Genomic DNA, 18,994 nt, shown 5'->3' with positions numbered 1-18,994 from the left:
CATTTTATGTTCCAGTTCTGCGAACTATGTTCTGTTTCCCCCATTTTAAAGAAACTCAGAGGTCGAGAAACTTGCCAAGGACCATAAGACTAGTCATGGTGGAGGCAGGATGAAAAGCCAGTTCTCTTGCAGAGTCCAGGGTCTCTTCTAACTCCTGTCAGCAAACATTAAGAGCTGAAAAACTAAGGCAGTGCAGGAACATAGGATTAAGAAACCAAACTTATAAATATAACAAAGGATATTTTCTGATTGATAACTTTCATTTTTATAAAAAGACTCAAAGATAAAAACTAATTATTGTGACTTGTACTGGAAATCAGTTACCTCTCAAGATTCTTTAGCCTCTTGTCTTGTGCTTTTAACAGACACTCTTGCTGACAAAGGCAGGCTTCATTTGTCCTGACACGTGATTGGCCTTTGATGTTTGTTGAATGAGACCAAGCTTGGAGAGGATTGGGCTCTGTGTTACTTTTTAAAACATTTACTTATTTTTATTTATTGTGCCATGTAGGATCTTTTAGTTGTAGCATTTTGGATCCAGTTCCTGACCAGGGCCTGAGCCCAAGCCTCTTGCATTGGGAGCATAGAGTCATAGCCACTGGACCACCAGGAAGTCCCACCTTTTTAAACCTGATTTATTGTTTGTGAGAATTAATAGCCTACTTTTCAGCGTTTCTGAAATGAGATTGCAAAAAAATGAAACTGAGCATGAAAGTAGTAGGAAAAATTAAGGCTCTAACATAGTATTATGGAATGCCCATTCATTAATGAAAGAGCTGAGTGTTTAAAGTATGTGTGCAAATCTGGGCCTCCATTTGCCCTGCTTATATTTGTGAACTCTACATTTTTTATTTAAGCACTTCATCTATTAATTGTTGGTAACTACATTTTTGAAGCAACACTTTCTCTTTAGCCTCCTGATATCTGCTCCACTGTTCTTGTGAATGTGATGACCTAAGTAATAATCAGATCACCCAAGAGTACCTTTTCAAATTGTTTTTCAGAGGTATTTCTTTTCTGGAATCATAACTGGTACATATTTCCCACTTCAGCATTTAATTACCAAGTTTTTAGTATTTGTATTCTCAATACCTTCATTTTCATTATAATTTCTTTTCCGGAGAAGCCAGAGCCAAATGGCAGACACCTGGACAGTCTTTTTCTTTACCTACCAATTCTTTCCTCTCATTCCCCTCTATCCCTCCATCCCTGACTGTCTGTCCCACCTCTCCCTCTCCTTGTCCCACTCCTCTATTTCTCTTCCCCATTTTGTCTCAGTATATAGAAAAATAAAAACTAGAATGATGGCAAGTAGAGGTAGATGATTCCTTGCAAAGATAATATTCATTGACAGAAACATATTAGTTTCTTAGATAACCAGTTCAAATGACTTTGTGGTTCACTAGACCTGGGTTAGACTCCTGCTTTATAAAAATAGTACATGTCCATTGTAGGGAGAAAAAGTGATACAGTATCAGTGAATATAAAGCAGAAAGTAAAAGTGCTGTTCTTTTCTGTACTTTCCAAAGATACTATTAATGGTTTTTATGTATCTTTTTGAAATGTCTGCTCTGTATATTTATATACATGTTTAATGTAGTTAATAAGCTCCATCCATTTGCCTTTTATAAGCAGTTCTTCAGAATGTCATAAAGCATCTATTAGTTCAGTTTTAATGTGCTTGATACTACTAAATTATAAGATCTCAATTTTTTTTCTCCTTTTTTCCTTAAAATTATTTTTTTAACCACTTTCAGGACACTGGTCCCTCAAATATTTTCTTTATTTTTTAATTGTTTTTAAAAACCAATCTTAACATTTGCAATTGATTAAAAGCGCTTCCAGGAGTGTTATGTTCTGAGTAATTAGGAATTAAAGCCTGTAAGGAGAAAATTTAGAATTATGCTTGCTGTCATTATGGGGAGTATTGTAAATGATCCATATAAGATTAAAAGACCTGTTGTTGAAGATACAGAATGCATCTATAGAGGGCAAAGTGTTTGGTCTTCTGGGACCTGGTGAAAAAGACTGACTGCTGATTAGCTCTGGTTAGATAAGATTACACTAGAGGCTTAAGGTGTTCGGGGCATCTGTGGGAGTAATAATCAGAGCATTGATAAAATTTGCTTTTTGTAGCCAGGCACCAGAGAATGAATGTTACTTTCTTAATGTGTATAAAACTGTTGGCTGCACATCAAATGTTAATCAGAATTTGAGTCCTCTCTTATAATAGAAGCAATGTTTTTCCCTCCTTAAAGCACAGCATCACATGGAGAATATGGCCAAAATTCATGGAACTACTGATACATTAATTACGTAGGTATTTGTCTACCAACAAAACATTATTTGCATATATATCCTTTTCTTCCTATAGAATGTTGGACACTTTTCTAAACACCCAAACAGTGGAGGTATTTTATAGGTCAGGGAAGAGCAGTTAGGCAGTTAGGAGGTAGCTAAAATTTGAAAGTGGCCAAAATATTACATATTTCTCAGTTGAACATATTTTCTGATTAAAATGCATTCTCTTTTAGACACGTGTTACTACTGAACTTCTGTTAATATTTTGTATGGCATTAAAATATAATGTAGTTATTGTCTTCCTGATTTTTCACAGAACTCTATTTGAACTTGGCCTTGGCATTTAATTTTTTGTTGAAGAAATAAATACGCAAGAGAAATAGCTATCAAGGTTAGGTGATTTAGTCAAGTCTGTGTAGTATGTGTGAGTCAGAAATAGCATATAACCTTTGGAAAACTTGTCAGGTTTTTTTTTTTTTAATACACAGCTCTGCAAATTATTCTTGATCTATGACCTTAAGTCTTGAGAAGTTCGTTCTTCTCTTCAGTTTGTTTCACTTCTCTTTTTGCTCTGTTACGATTGACCATAGATTATGTTTCTTTCAAGAGAAAAGCTTGACCCCAGCCGCGTGTGTTCCAGTCTTCTATCTTGCCAGATTTCAGGGTGGAATAAAGTGAGGCTTTAGGTCAGAAAGGATTCTTCCCTTCTGAATTCCTTTCCAGTCCCTTCTAGTGCCCTGCCACCACCCTGATTTCATGATGCTTCTGAGGTCCTATACACATATCCCAGGATGCAGTTTTCAGAGACAGTTAAGCCTAAATTCATATGTAAGGGTAATTGGTTAATGGCCTTAGCATCTCCTGAAACACCTGTGGTTAGCTTTAAAGGCTCCTATCTCGTAGTTTTCTTCAGTAAACCAGGCAGTCTGTTTATGTAACTAAAGGGTCTGCTCTGGTATTATTTTCAAAACAAAATGAAAACTAAACAAAAGAGAACTGATGTTTCCACTTTAGAGCAATTTAAATGCTTGTAATTGAAAATGACACTTAAACCTGGTTTAAAACAACAACAAAGATCTCACAAGGTATTCTGTTACAGCAAAAGTTGTGCCTCCTCTCATCTACAAAATCGTTGAAGAAAAGTTGATTACCCAGTAAAACAAGCCATCCTTTTCTTTTTTATATTTTTATAGCAATATTCTGCATCACCATTCTGCTATTTGCAAGAATTTCAGCCTTCAAAAATCTTCCACTTGTAACCACTGCTTCTGCAAGGTTTATTAGACTTTATACACCTTTAAAATCTGGAGCTGTTCAGTAGCATACTGTGGTTGTACTGGCATGCTTTTTTGAGTTGGTCTGTTGTACATGGATTATTTTATTTTCCCTGACTTTAGAACTGTGGGGTATATATTCCCATGCCCATATTCTTGAGTCATCTTGAAATAAAAACACTTAGATGTTCTTGGATCCCCTCATGATCAAGTTAAGCATGGTCAGACTCCATGCTTCCATTGCAGGGAACTAACATCCATCCCTAGTCAGGGAACTAAGATCTCTCATGCTGCATGGCACAGCCAATAAATTAATTACTTTAAAAAACAAACAGAAAACAAAACCCACCACAGTTCTTTTTAAAGAGAAACTAGTGCATTGTTTTGTACCTGAAAACAAAATACTGCCAAAATAATTATTAAACATATTGCTACCTATGTCTGGGAAATCCCATGGGCAGAGGAGCCTGGTGGGCCATGGTATATAGTACAAAAGAGTTTTATGTGACTTAGCTACTAGGGTTTCCCTGGTGGCTCAGATGGTAAAGAGTCCGCCTTCAATGTAGGTGACCTGGGTTTGATCCTTGGCTTGGGAAGATCCCCTGGAAAAGGGAACGGCTACCCACTCCAGTATTCTTGCCTGGAGAACTCCATGGACAGAGGAGCCTGGCAGGCTGCATACAGTCCATGGAGTTGCAAAGAGTCAGACACATCTGAGCGACTTTCAGCACTCACTCACTAGCTACTAAACAATAACAACAAAACCTACTATTTATTGGTTTTGGTTATTGTTTCACTGAAGAGTAAGCAGTGCACTGAAATAGTTACATATTTTAAAAAAACAAATGTTGATTGAATTAGCCCAGTCATTCTGAATTATCATGTTAGAGCAGAATTATTCCTATGGAGTTTATATTCTGATACTAACCTTTTATGATTTTAAGAAAGATGATTGATTGAATTCAGAATTTAAGAGTGTAAGGGGAAGATAGTCATCTCAGTTCAGCACTACCATTAGGACTAACCACTCGGTTATTGCTTACCTAGGACTTAGTAATCATGCTTTATAGAGACTGATGGCAGTTTCAGTTAAGTATGTGTGACTTGGTCTACATGTTAAAGGATTTTAATTTGCAGGGTATTAGTATATCATGAAGTGGTCTTTAAAATAAGAAAGAAGTCACAGGAAAGTGATGAAAAAGAACAGTATTTCAAGGAACAGAGAAATTAGAAGATAATAATAGAAATGAAGGGTACTTACAGAACAGCCCCAGATACAGACTGGATGTCTGGGCATTTCTTTCTCTCTGCTAGAAAATGTGTAAAAGCATGTACATCCTTAAAAAGTCTTTGTAAAAGTCACACCTTTAAAATATGATTTAATATTTTTTTTTTACCTCCTTTATGTCTATCTTTAAGACATTATCAGCTTATCAATTTGTTGTTTCTTGAAATGAGATTTTAAAAAGAATGGGTAGAAAAGAGGACTTGTGGGTAGAAAGATCTTGTGAGTCAGAAAATACTTTCTTGAATTTACTCATGTCTTTGCCTGTCTCTGGTCACTGTCTCAAGTCTCTAAATTGTAATTATCTGAAGTAATTTTAATTTTTCAGAATTCTAATTTTCAATTAATGCTTATAATGAAAACTCTTAAACTATAGGCTTTTGACCCATTTCAGTGTCCTCTTGAATATAGGAAATTGAGTGGAAACTGGAGATAATAGGAGGCAAGAGAAAAGAACTTGGTTAGGAACAGTAAGAATGGTTTGTTCATCCTGCCCAAGTAAAGGTATATCCAGAGGACTTTCCAGCATGTAAGAGTAATAGGCACAAGCTCCAAGGAATTCTGCTTCTTGATGCTTTCTCTCTGTCTTCAGTTGCTTTTCTGACTTTATTTTTCAACTTGAACCTTAATCTAAGTGGGTAATTGTGGTCTGCCTGCTCATGAATTTTTACTTCTGTATAATATTGACATTTTCTCTTTAAAAATAACTCCATAAAGAGTGTGTCACTTGGGAGTTTTTTCTTGAATGTACCAGGGCTTTAACAATTATGTTAGTTTAAAATAAAAGATTCCCTAGGGTCATTGCCCTAGGCTTATAAACTTTAGTAGTGGATCAGAAGCATCTAGAGGGATTTTAAAAACAGATTGTTGAGTATCGAATCCATATTTCTGATGCAGTAATTCTGAGGTGAAGACAGTTGGCATTTCTGTCAAGTTCTGAGATGGTGCTAAAACTGCTGGTCCTACAAGCACTCTTTGAGAACCACTGCCATACAGCACTGGTACAGAAGTATGAGACAGAGCTGGATCTAATCTGTGTTGAATGAACAACTTGTTGCTTGTAATTCAAAAGTTGTACTTGTTGGATGGGCTCCAACAATGATCATTTAATGTAGTACTGTTTTTATTTTATTTTTATAGATTGGAGCATATGATCAACAAATATGGGAAAAATCTGTTGAACAAAGAGAAATCAAGGTAATGAATTTATTTTGTGTATTCTATAAATTGATTATGAACCATAGTTAATATCTTTCCGCAGACCTTTTCAGGTACAAATTAATATTACTCATTCTGTCCACACTTTTATATAACAAAGTAAAGTCTTTAATGATGGTATATTCATGTGTCTTTACCTCTGATTTTTCTTTTTGGGATCTTTAGCATCTTTCTGTTTTTTTAAAATTTAATTTCTAATGATTATTTTTTTGTCAGCTTTTTTCCCCTTTCACTTGTCACCTTATACTTCTAGTTTACTTTTCCTCCCTTTTGATGCTGTCATTGCTCTGTACAGTTTATTAAACTGGTAAGTGTTTCAGGATTTTTCCCGCCTGAGTGATACTGTGCAAACGCTGCTCTGCTTAATTGAGATCTGCTTTTTGGTGCTACTAACAATGACTTGGACGCAAACAGAATCGCTGAAAAGTTGGTCATTTTTGGAAAGAATTTAGGAAAATAAAACATTAATTAAAATGTTTCTATAGTTTGCAATTTCTTCTTGAACATGTAATCATTTACAGTGATAAGATGTCCTCATAGGCTACCTTGCTAGCATGAAAACCGTTCTTTAACTAAATTTGTTTTGTTTCTCAGCAGTCACACCTTTTCAGTAATAAGATTTATATTTTTCATTTGCATAGATGATACTAATCAGTGTTTTCCTGCACGAACTAAACTTAATATTGGCCCAGAGAATGATACTTTAGTTGCTTTATATTTTGTACAAAAAGTTTACATTAAATTGAAAACCCATGTCTATATTTGCTTAAAAATCTGTCAAAAAAAAAAATCTAGTGTTTAGACAAACTTAGTCTATAATAAAGAGCAAGACTCTACCATTTGTCAGCTTTAATCTTTGAACTATTGTCATGAAGAGTTAATACAGTCAACAAAGTTGCAGTGAGCACTTGCTATGTCTTAAATATAGGATTAAATCATGGGGACAAAAAAAGATAAAGTATACTGTAATTATGTAGACGAGATACATGATTACAAATGAGATAAATTCAGTTAAGAGAGGGATGTGTAGTTCTCTGTTAGGGTACAAATTTGAGAAGCACCGCTAGTGAGGTTAGGAAAGATTCACAGAGGAAGTGACTCATGAGTTGAGTTTGACACACATTAGGGAGAATGAGGAAAACATTCCAGACAGAATGAAGAGCTTATGAAAATAGACATGATGGAAGGAGCATGACTGACTCAGGAATCCTCAAGGAACTTGATGGGTAATAGTTGGATGGAGGAAGGTAATTAGAGTGATGTGGAGAAAAACAAGAAAGGAAAATGAAGTCAGATCTTGAAGAGGCTTAACTACTCTACCCAAAAGTCTAGACATATCTAAAAAACAATGGAAGAGACATGAAAGAATTTTAAGCAGAAAAGGTTACCTGATTAGATTTCTATTTCAACAACTTCCCTAAGGCAGCACTAAGTATGGCGGGAAATATTAGAAGAGGAGCAGATACATAATTCTGTTTTAGAAATATTCAGGATACTTGGCAGAGAGATTGGGGAGTCCTCAGTATATAAAGTATGTATGTCTGTATATATGTATATGTATGTACCTGTGTGTTACGTCGTTCAGTTGTGTCCAACTCTTTGTGACCTCATGGACTGTAGCCTGCCAGAGTCGTCTGTTCATAGAATTCTCCAGGCCAGATACTGGAGTGAGTTGCCATTTTCTTCAGAGAATCTTTTGGACCCAGGGATCGAACTGGACCTCTCACATTGCCGGCAGATTCTCCACATGTATGTGTATGAAAGTGAAAGTGTCTCAGTTGTGTCTGACCCTTTGTGACCCCATGGAATGGTCCTTGGAATTCTTAAGGCCAGAATACTGGAATGGGTAGCCTTTCCCTTCTGCAGAGGATCTTCCCAACCCAGGGATCAAACCCAGGTTTCCTGCATTGCAGATTGATTCTTTACCAGCTGAACCACCAGGGAAGCCCAAGAATACTGGAGTGGGTATCCTATCCCTTCTCCAGTGGATCTTCCTGGCCCAGGAATCAAACCGGGGTCTCCTGCATTGCCAGCTGAGCTACCTATGTGTGGGTGGTTTTTTGTTGTTCAGTCTCTAAGTTTGTGCCTGGGTGTTATGTAGATTATATATGGTACACATTATATAGATACGGCCATAGGACTCAGTGGATATACACTGAATGATGAGAGAAAAAAGCTGAGAACAGAACATTGGGAAACAAGATTTAACAGATAGGTTTATTAAAAAAAAGAGATGTAAGTGAAGGAGGAAAGAGAAATGAGAGATCATGAAACAATAGTCTGAGAACGTCACAAAGAGGTGGAATAGTCAAGAATATTAGCAGAGAGGTCTACTAAGATGCTTTAAAATGCTCTTTGACAGTCTTTAACTTATTGGGCAGGAAATGTTAACTACCTTAAGAGATTGTGTTACCGGTTGGCACACTTAGATGTTTTTGAAATTAACTCCCCACCCCAAATCTATCTATCTGTCTATGCGCAGTTTTTTAGCTTTAAGTGCTCATCACAAATTACTATTTTAGTTATATAATCTCATTTTTAATAGATCTATTTTAATGCCTAAATAGAGGCCAAAGTAAGGGAGGATTATATCCATTGGTACTTGGTGTGCTGGCAGGATGAACTTAGGAAAGGCTAAGACTTATAACTTGTTTCTGAAATATGTCTTCCTTTTAAAGATAATACTTTGAAATAGTAACTGAAGAATTAAAACTTACTTTCGTTATTTTGCATTGAAAGGCTCAGTTTGTTGACAAGCCTCAAAGCACATTCCATTCTTATTAAATGTTCTATTGGAAGCAAGCTATTTATAGTGTAAAATAATTTTGTATTTATTCTGTGGAAGGTAGAGAAGTTGTGTAACTGTGGTGTATTAATGTTGATACTTGATTAAAAAAACAAAAACATTTTACCTGTTGTGCTTAGAGAATACCGTAACAAATGTATTGACTTTGTCCTTTTATATAATTAGTTCTTTTATTATCTGTCAAAGCAGTGAGCAACAATTAAAGGAAACCATGAAAATATATTTCTTGAAAATTATTTTTATATAAAGACCCTAGCTGATACTGCTAAAGTGTAAAGTCTCTTGTAAATTGCAAGTTATTTTTTTCTTAAACATTTTAGAAATTATAACTGAAAACTATAGTTTTCTGTTCCCCTTGACCCAAATTTAAAAGTAAATATGGAATTTCCCTGTTGTAGTACCCACTAGAGTTGTAAAGTTTCAACAAAACAAACTGTATTGTTTCAAGTCATTAAAGGGATGGGGGAAACTAGGATTTCCAGGAAGTGAAACTGTGGTTAGTATATATTTCAATAATATATATTCAATAAAGAATATATTATTTGAATTCTTGGCAATTGTGTTCATAGTACTTATTTCTACTTTCTAGTTAAACCAGTAGTTTAAAAAATCTTTCTAAAACTAAGTTAGTTTTCATTTTTTCTTTGTTCACTTAAACTTCTTGAAGGCGCATACATTTTTTTTAGTACTGAAAGCTATGCTGTTTTGTGTAAGTGTAGTTTATTCAAAACCAATTTAAAGTTGTCCAACTTAAAATATCTACTTAATTAGAATCACATGTTATAAATGACCTTGGTACTAATATCTTTTGTTTTTGTGAATAAAGTCACTAATGTTAGAAGATTTATCAATAATAATTTTCTATATCCTTTTTTTTAAACCCTTTAAATACTGATAGGCTACCTTGAAGGGTATTTTCGACTCTGCTGTGACTTTACAGTGCTATGACTTCACAATGTAGCTCAAAATTATGCTATGACTTTACAGTGTACGATAGTTCAAAATGTTTTAATAAAATATAAAATAGGAAATTAACACATATTTAAAAGGCCAGGTAGAATAAGCATGTTGAAAACAACATAATTGCATAAATCAAAATACTTTACTGTTTCTCTTATAAGGACTTGAAGTTCTTAAAACAGTCTTGAGGAAAAGTTTAGGTATACAGCAGTAAATTAGGCTTCACATTTGTTATAAACATTAGCAATAAGGTTATTTTCAAAGTGCTAGAAAAGCAGTTTATGAAAGATATAAGTAAATGAAAATATGTTATTGTTTTCAAATTTGTTGGCACTAATAAAGGTAAAATAGCATAATAAACTTCATGCCAAATTTAAATAGTGTTTGAACAGTGAATTTTTTGTTTAAATATGTTTTACTAGTTTACCTTTTCAATTTGCAAAATATTGGGAGTGATTTGCAGTCTATGAGTGACACTATCATGACATTAAAGTGGGAAATGACATATAGATAGTTGTTTTTTGTGATGTGCAATAGTTAATGTTCTTTCAGCTCACCGTGAATGCTGATTTAGTGAATACTGACTGTTGTTCTTAGGAAGAATACAGAATTAAGTTCCTGCAAGCCCCTAGTCACAACACTTGTCAGCTAATCAATATATAACCTTGTTTAAATGACATCTTATTTAATATATGGTGTTGATTCATTAACACTGAACAGGAAACACCTCATGCCTGAACAGAGCTTATCTAACACGTTTTCTCAGTGAGCCACGTCACAGCCTTCATGCACTTAGGAACACTAGACCACCTGTCAGCACTATCTCAGGGATCATTTCAACACAAAATTACCAACAGAAAGCAAAAGATTTGACACTGAATAGATTGTGAAAAGGAACTGAAACAAGAGAGCTAAACAAGAAAGCAGAGTGATGCCTTGTTTGATCCCAGCTGGGAATGTAAACGTTGAGTGACTCAAATTGTTTGTACTCTCACTGCATGTCTGCACAGCAAATACTGATTTTAGGGACAAATTAGTTTTACCATATAGGTGAGTTTGCAGGTATGGAATCTATGAATATCAGTACTGACTACATGTAAGATGATCGTGGCTGTGTCTTCAACTCTGACCCTTTCTTTCTTTTGTTTTTGTATCTGTGGGTAGTTTGCACCTTCACACAGACTATTTGAAGGAGTTCAGAGGTTAATTGCATCTTGATTTCAGGATACATTTTTGGTTTAAAAATCTCAGTTAATTTTGAGCTCAAATGTCCTATTCTCTGTTTCAGATAAAAATGTTACTTGATTAAATTTTTATTTTAAGGGGTCATTATTACTTAGATTAGGACTAAACAAAGGATTTACTTTATAGTTACTTGGTTAATTGAATGAACAATAAACAAATATTTGAAACACTAGGTCATCTCTCAGCACTTGGATTCCAAGGAGTTTAGCCTAGGCTGCTCCAGTTCTTAACATCCTAGTCTTAAGTTATAAAGCGTAATTTATTTTGATAGTTTTTTTTCATTCATTTTGATCTCTACTCCTACTCTAACTCAGTACGCTGATGCAGAAACTTAATCTTAGTGTTCAGTAATTCCAAGTTGAAACTAACTCATTTCGTGATTTCTGCTTTCTCCTTTCTCCTCCTCCTGGGCATGGCATCTAAGTTATGAGGGGATAAGGTGGCATTGTGGTCTGGTTAGTGGTTGGCATGTGAAGACAATAGCAGCCCTGAGATGTGCATCGTCCTCTCTGGTCTCACCCTACATGTTGGCATCTGCTAAGAAGTCTGCATTCCTGTCTGTCCTCAGCTCTGTGACCACTGCTTTATTCAGCATTGCCTCCAGCATCACACCTTAAAAGGCCTTTTAGGGCCACTGTTCTCCCAGCCAGCTTCAGCACTTTGCTGTGCAAAACAAGGACCACCTCAGTCTCCTGGACCATCTCAGGCTGTACATCTAAATTGGTGGTGATAGTCTTTGTTTTAAAATTATGCTTTTAGTAATAAACAGACCCCATGTGTTACATACATCCCTAAAGTTATCCTTTTGGAAATAATAAAATTTATTACACTACTGTTGTGTTCCGTTTGTCACAGATATATATGTTTTTGTCTATTAAAGTTTTTCTTCTTAATCGAAATCTGTAGGCATTGATTTGGGGTATTAAAAATGTACATGTGTTGAATTTCAATACTACTGTTTTACTGAGTTAAAATTGACATATAACGTATTAGTTTCAGGTGTAAAACATAGTAATTTGATATTTGTATATATTGAGAAATGATCCCACAATAAGTCTAGTTTAAATAATCATCCCCATACATACTTACATATTTTTTTTCTTGTGATAAGAACTTTAAAGATCGACTCTCTTATCAGTACTACTTTTAATATGTTATAGGGGTTAAGGAATAAACCAAAGAAAACAGCCCATGTGAAACCAGACCTCATAGATGTTGATCTTGTAAGAGGTGAGTCTTGAATAACCAAATATTTAATGAAGTTAGAAATTGTCCTCGAAGGAACAGCGATCAAAATGGGTTAGATGAATATGTTTGTAGGAATAAAAGCAATGTGAGGCTAAATGAAGTTAGAAGTAGTATTAAAAAAGAGAGAGTGGAGACCTTTAAATACCATTGACTAGTCTTTTCTCTCACTAAAAATCATTCCAGTTAATAAGTGTAAAAGAAAAGCAGTTCATATTTGCTTAGCAAACTATGAAACTTGTTATAAACATTAAAGTGGTATTTTTAATTCCTAACTGAAACTGACATTTGAAAATTGTCTTGTATTTATAAAATATCTAGGAGAAATATTGATCCTATTTCAGTTAAAAATAGTTCTTTTCAAAGTACCTGAGTCAATATGATGGCATGTGTGATGTTTTAAAAAATGTTTCCTACCCACAATTGGACAGTTGACACCCATAGTACAAAAGAAATAATATGTTGTATTGTTCTTCAGATGTTGAAATTTTTTTCTTTAAGGAAATTAAAAAATAATAAATGTTGTCTTTCATTTTGCATTACTTTTCTTAGGGTCTGCATTTGCTAAGGCAAAACCTGAAAGTCCATGGACTTCTTTGACTAGAAAGGGAATTGTTCGAGTTGTATTTTTTCCCTTTTTCTTCCGGTGGTGGTTACAAGTAACATCAAAAGTCATCTTTTTCTGGCTTCTAGTCCTTTATCTTCTTCAAGGTACAACTAAATGAAGGAAATGCATTTTGCTTTTAACTTTCAGCATGTTTTCTTTTTGGTTAGGATTACTAAGGCTTTGTTATTTTTAAAATATACTACTACTGAGTATGGAAAAAAATTTATTGTGATGCTTCATTTAATAAGACGCAAATAGTTTGGGATTAAAAATATCTAAGGAAGCAAAATAGTTATTTTCCAAAATAATTTTATGATAATTTGAATGTATGGATTGCTAAAGAAAAATACAAGTTGAGAGGATTTTTAAAAATTACAGAATCTCTTCTAAATGTACTCGTACAATATGGACCCGTGAGTCTTTTTTTATGAAGTCTTAGGGCTCATTCTTCCTTTTTCAGCAGTATTCTTTTTTTCTCCTTAACCACCGTGTTCTGAGACTGTCCTCGTTCTGTGTTAAAATTCTGTGTACCATGTACTGTTCTAAGAGCTCGTCAGAGATGCTCATTTAATACAACCATCCAGTGAAGCATGGGTACTATTAGTATGCCTAGCCTATAGACATGGGACCTGAAGGACCTGCAGGTCCAAAGTTACATACTCAGCAAGTGTGGCAGTCCAGGTTCGAGCCTAAGCAGTCTGACTTCAGAACCACATGCTTAACACCTCTGTAACGTTGCATCCCAGCACAGCAGTATTCCCGTGCACAGTCACAGCAGCAGCGTACAGTGCAAAATGCACAACACTCTGGAGCATTTACAGCCTCAAAGAAGAAATTGCTCACATTTGTATCACTCTGACAAAGCAACAATTTTAATTTGGTTTATCTTATTTATTTTTTTTTAAACACAATTGTAATCCTGACAGGCTTCCCTCATGGCTCAGCTGGTAAAGAATCCGCTTGTAATCTGGGAGACTTGGGTTCGATCCCTGGGTTGGGAAGATCCCCTGGAGAAGGGAAAGGCTACCCACTCCAGTATTCTGGCCTGGAAAACTCCATGGATTGTACAGTCCATGGGGTCGCAAAGAGTTGACATGACTGAGCGACTTTCACTGTCTTTCTATCAAAAAACACTAATTAAAAGATATCCTTTAAGTAAATGAAAACAATAAAAACGAAAGACTTATTTCGGTTATTTAAGCTTGTGTATATCTTATATACTTAAGAGGGAGTGAACTTGAAGTTATTCTCCAATGTTTTCTAGTTTACCTAGAGGAGAACACTTTCCATGGTCAGAAATTGCAATTGCTTATTAGAGTAATAATTAATCAGTATCAGTCATTGTAACTACTGTGCCTTGTACTTTTATGATATTATTGCTTTATTGTATTTGAGGACAAACAAGTTTCCAGTGTAATTAGAAGGGTGTATATTGTGGCTGAAATTCACATATTGGCTTGCCTAAATTAAATAGGGAGCATAGCTTAGATGAAACATGAAAAACAGATATTTTTCAGTTCCAAACCGAAGTTTAACGTAATTAGTGTTTATAAGTGTTGGCCACTGAAATCTTCTCTGGTAAAGCTTAGTTTAAAAAGTGCCTTAACTTGTTTCAAGTCACACAAGCCAGTGACAAAGCCATGATAAGACAAACCCTCAGCAATCTGAGTGCCTTTAGAAACCCCTGTGCTTCTGCCTCTTTGCATATTGAGCAGAGTATAGCACTCTGAATTATGTCCTCATTCTCTGTCCCACCTTCTTGTCCTGAAGAGTAGAAAAAATCATGTGTAGTCAGACTGGGTTTTACATAGCTACAGTTTTTCACTTCAGTCGCATGCCTTTTAAATATCTCAACTATGTGTTTTCAGCTTCATCCTACTTACTGCTTATGTCATTTCTCTCCTGGATCACTGCCGAGAGCCCTTTATGTCTTTTACTTTCTGTCCATTTACCTTTTGGGGGGGCTTCCCTGGTGGCTTGGTGATAAAGAATCCACCTGCCTTTCAGGGGACATGGATTTAATCTCTAGGTCAGGAAGATCCCCTGGAGAAAGAAACGGCAATCTACTCCAGTATTCTTGCCTAGGAAATCCCATTGGACAGAGGAGCCTGGGGGGCTACAGTCCATGGGGTCACGAAAGAGTCAGACACGACTTAGTGACTAAACATACACACACGCATTTACCTTTTACATTACAAATCTAAACCAGCCACTCAAGTTCTAAATCTTTATTATCATTGCTTTCAAGATAAAGAGCCAGTTTTTCAGTCAGTCTCTTAAATTTCTCAACTTTAACCAAACTAAACTGGTTCTGTGCTGTTTCTTAAACATTCTGTGCCTTTTTTGGTAACCTGTATGTTTTGGGGGTAACTCTTTTTGCCTGTGTAGCCCTTTCCCCTTTTATTTACTTAGTCCACTACTTATTGTGTGATTAATTAACTTTTGAGAGTTAGGCATTAGAGTTCCTTCATACCTCTCCACCGTACATATCTGTTTTTATGTGTCATAGACATGGTTAGTCTGCTCAGGCTGCTGTAATAAAGTACTGCAGACTGAGTGGCTTAAACAACAGAAATTTATATTCTCATAGTTACGGAAGCTGGAAGTCTAAGATCAAGGTGCTGTTAGGGTTGGTGTCTGTTGGAGGTTTCTTTTCTTGTCTTGTAGATGGCTACCTTCTTGCAGTATCCTCACATGGCCTTTATTCTGTGCATGAGCTGCAAAATATTTCTGGTACCTCTCTCTAGCCCTTGTAAGAGCACTGGTCCTTTTGGATTAAGGTCCTACCCTTATGATTTTATTTAACCTTCATTACATCACATAGACCCTATCTGTTAAGATAATCATGTTGGGGGTCAGGACTTTAAAATACGGAATGAGGGTGGAGGGCACAATTCAGTTCATTACAGGGGTTTTAGTTATTTCTCTATATGTCCTCCTTTTCCTTTAAGGAGGGGGTATCTGTGATCTTACCAGGAATGCCTTTAGATTTATATGTATCTAGTTTTCATTGCAGTGTTAAGGTGTGTACTTTAGAGACCACCTTGGCTCTTAACTTTGTTCCAAGAGTTTCTTTCTGAATGGCATGATTAGCCAGGGGCAAAGAAGTCTTGAAGAGCTTGTCTGAAGTAACTTTTACACTCATTTAAATTTAGAAAAATAATCTGGCAAAGAACAATGTCAGAACAGTTTTTAAAGTTTTTTGTAAACTTTGAGGACATGACTGTCAGATCTATGACTAAATGTATTTTCTTTCCCTTCCTGTAGTTGCCGCAATAGTGTTATTCTGTTCCGCTTCTAGCCCGCATAGCATACCTCTGACGGAAGTGACTGAGCCAGTATGGCTGATGCTGCTCCTAGGCACTGTGCACTGCCAGATTGTCTCAACAAGGACACCCAAGCCTCCCCTAAGCACAGGGGGTAAAAGGAGAAGGTGCTGTCTCTTTAAAAGTGATCTTTGTGTAGATTTCTGTAATTTGAATCCAGTGTTGTTCTTGACTTGAATGAAATGTTATCTTGAAACTGAGCTTCAGTCAGAATCAGCTATTGAATAAGTTAGTTTCTTATATGTGCTTCAGAGCCATTTTGAGACCTATACCTGTTTGTTTTTGTTTTCTTTCTTGAAGCTCATTGCTCAGGCACATATCAATGTAGGGAATATATGTTAGTTGGAATTGCTAATAATTTCCACCATTACAGAACCTTGTACTGAAAAGATGCTTTGGCAAAAACAAAAGTCAAGGAAATTTTTTAGCTAAATTCCATTTATTATATGTCATTTGAAGCTGTTTAATATTTCCCTTTGATTAAGTAAGCATAGCAAGTCTTACTGGCCACTTAGCACAATGAAGTTCTGTTTTAAGGGTCTTTGGGAACAATTTCTCTTTTGAATATTGTTGCTAAGAGATTGTGACATTTGTTGTTTTGGAATATTGATTTAAGCTCTTTATTTAAAAAAATAAATAATACCTAATTAGATAAGTAGCACTGCTGAACAGATAGATTATAAATCTCTCCAATTTAAATTTTCTTCTTCATCTGCAAATAAGTGGCATTCCAATAGGGAAGGGGTACTTTTGTAAATAATCTGCCTAGTGCTGTCCTTACAACCTAGCGTCCACTGACTTATCAGTATGAGCAAGAAACAATAACTTAACATTTATAGAAACTGGTCTTGAATATGTACTTAATATTTGGCATAACTTTTATGCATCAGCCTGAATTTTACTGTGTATTAGAGTTCCTGTGTTTATGTTTTCCGAATTTTTTAATGTACTGTCGAGAAAGTGGTTATTAAATTTTAAAGTTACCTTCCACTCTTAATCTCTTCTAATGAAGGAAATTAAGAAAAGCAGCCCATTTGGAAGTACACAGGGAAGGAGATGGTTCTAGCACCACAGATAACACACAGGAGGGAGCGGCCCAGAGCCCCGGTACAAGCACCTCTTACAGTGTTGGCGCCGTCTTCAGAGACCTCTGGCATGCTGCTTTCTTTTTATCAGGGTTTGTATTTATTCAAGACTTCCTGTGGCTTAGAAATGCACTGTCCCTTTTTTGACACTACAATCTTAATTAATGAGTACTAATGATTTTGAATATGACAGTCCTAGTGTGGATTTTATTTTTATAAATTATAACACTATATATAATGGAAAAAATAGAGACCATAAAATTTACTCTGAGATATACATATATATATGTAAATGTATATGAGAATGAGATACGTATATTCATTCTGTATGAGAATGAATATATACTATTAAAGTATATTTAGTATTTATCTTAGTTTCTTTTGTGATTTCTCAAGTACTATTTTATTTCTATTAAATTGCTTATTTAATCTTCATCAGCACTATAGGACAAATTGGCTTTGTTAATATAGCATGTGAGTTGTATGACATTTAAAAAAAATTTGCCTCAATTACATAAAATTATCTGAAATAAAACGTATAGGTATACGTATTGTTACTTGAAAGAATAAAATATATACTATAATACCAGATTCTGTTTTTCCTGTAGCTTGGGTTTTTTCTTTAGTTTGTGCCATAATAAAAACTGATGAAAATTGCTAAGTTAATAAGTCAAGAAAAGGGATACTGTAAGTAACTTATTTTCAGTCACTTCTGGTAACTTCTCTGCTAGTATCATTGTTTTATCAATTTGTGATTGTGTTCTTATGATAAAGTTTATCATGTACTATATAATTATAGTGCATATAATTAATTATATAATTAACCAGTTATATCCTGGGAATATTCTTATTGATAGTAATTTGGGGAGAAATTTTCACAGATTTTAATAATTTGCAAGAATGTGGCATTAAGTTGATTCTCTGACTTTTCAACCACTTAGTCTTCTAGAAAATACATATTTTATATCAGTTCACTTCAGTTGCTCAGTTGTCTGACTCTTTGCCACCTCATGGACTTCATGCCAGGCTTCCCTGTCCATCACCAACTCCCGGAGCTTACTCACTCATGTCCATCGAGTCAGTGATGCCATCCAACCATCTCATCCTCTGTAATCCCCTTCTCCTCCTGCCTTCGATCTTCCCCAACATCAAGGTCTTTTCTAATGAGTCAGCTCTTCGCATCAGGTGGTGAAAGTATTGGAGCTTCAGCATCAGTCCTTCCAGTGAATGTTCAGGATTGATTTCTTTTAGGATTGGCTAGTTGGATATCCTTGCAGTTCAAAAGACTTTCCAGAGACTTCTCCAACACCACAGTTCAAAAGCATCAATTATTCGGCAGTTAACCTTCTTTATAATCCAACTCTCACATCCATACATGACTACTGGAAAAACCATAGCTTTGACTATATGGACTTTTGTTGGTAAAGTAATGTCTCTACTTTTGAATATGTTATCTAAGTTGGTCATAGCTTTTCTTCCAAGGAGCAAATGTCTTTTCATTGCATGACTGCAGTCACCATCTGCAGTGATTTTAGAGGCCCCCAGAAATAAAGTCTGTCACTGTTTCCATTGTTTCCCCATCTATTTGCAATGAAGTGATGGGACCAGATGCCATGATCTTAGTTTTCTGAATGTTGAGTTC

General features: G+C 35.3%; 1 protein-coding gene across 7 annotated transcripts in view; it reads left to right on the top strand.

Annotated features, from left to right (window-relative positions):
• Positions 1-18,994, top strand: part of PHTF2 (putative homeodomain transcription factor 2) — a 134,270-nt gene that overhangs the window by 72,793 nt on the left and 42,483 nt on the right. For 5 of the 7 annotated variants that reach the window (XM_027968562.2, XM_060414647.1, XM_060414648.1 and 2 more), the window contains 5 exons: positions 6,001-6,057; positions 12,250-12,319; positions 12,887-13,045; positions 16,209-16,374; positions 17,280-17,444. In XM_027968562.2, the coding sequence (XP_027824363.2) occupies positions 6,001-6,057; positions 12,250-12,319; positions 12,887-13,045; positions 16,209-16,374; positions 17,280-17,444 (617 nt within the window). Of the gene's footprint in view, positions 1-6,000; positions 6,058-6,294; positions 6,386-12,249; positions 12,320-12,886; positions 13,046-16,208; positions 16,375-17,279; positions 17,445-18,994 lie in introns of all 7 variants that reach the window. The other 2 variants (XM_060414650.1, XM_060414651.1) reach the window with 2 other exon arrangements.

Source organism: Ovis aries, chromosome 4 (assembly GCF_016772045.2).
Source record: "Ovis aries strain OAR_USU_Benz2616 breed Rambouillet chromosome 4, ARS-UI_Ramb_v3.0, whole genome shotgun sequence".
Taxonomy (NCBI): domain Eukaryota; kingdom Metazoa; phylum Chordata; class Mammalia; order Artiodactyla; family Bovidae; genus Ovis; species Ovis aries.
Note: the sequence above shows the minus strand (reverse complement) of the source record. Positions and strands in the feature narration are given on the sequence as shown.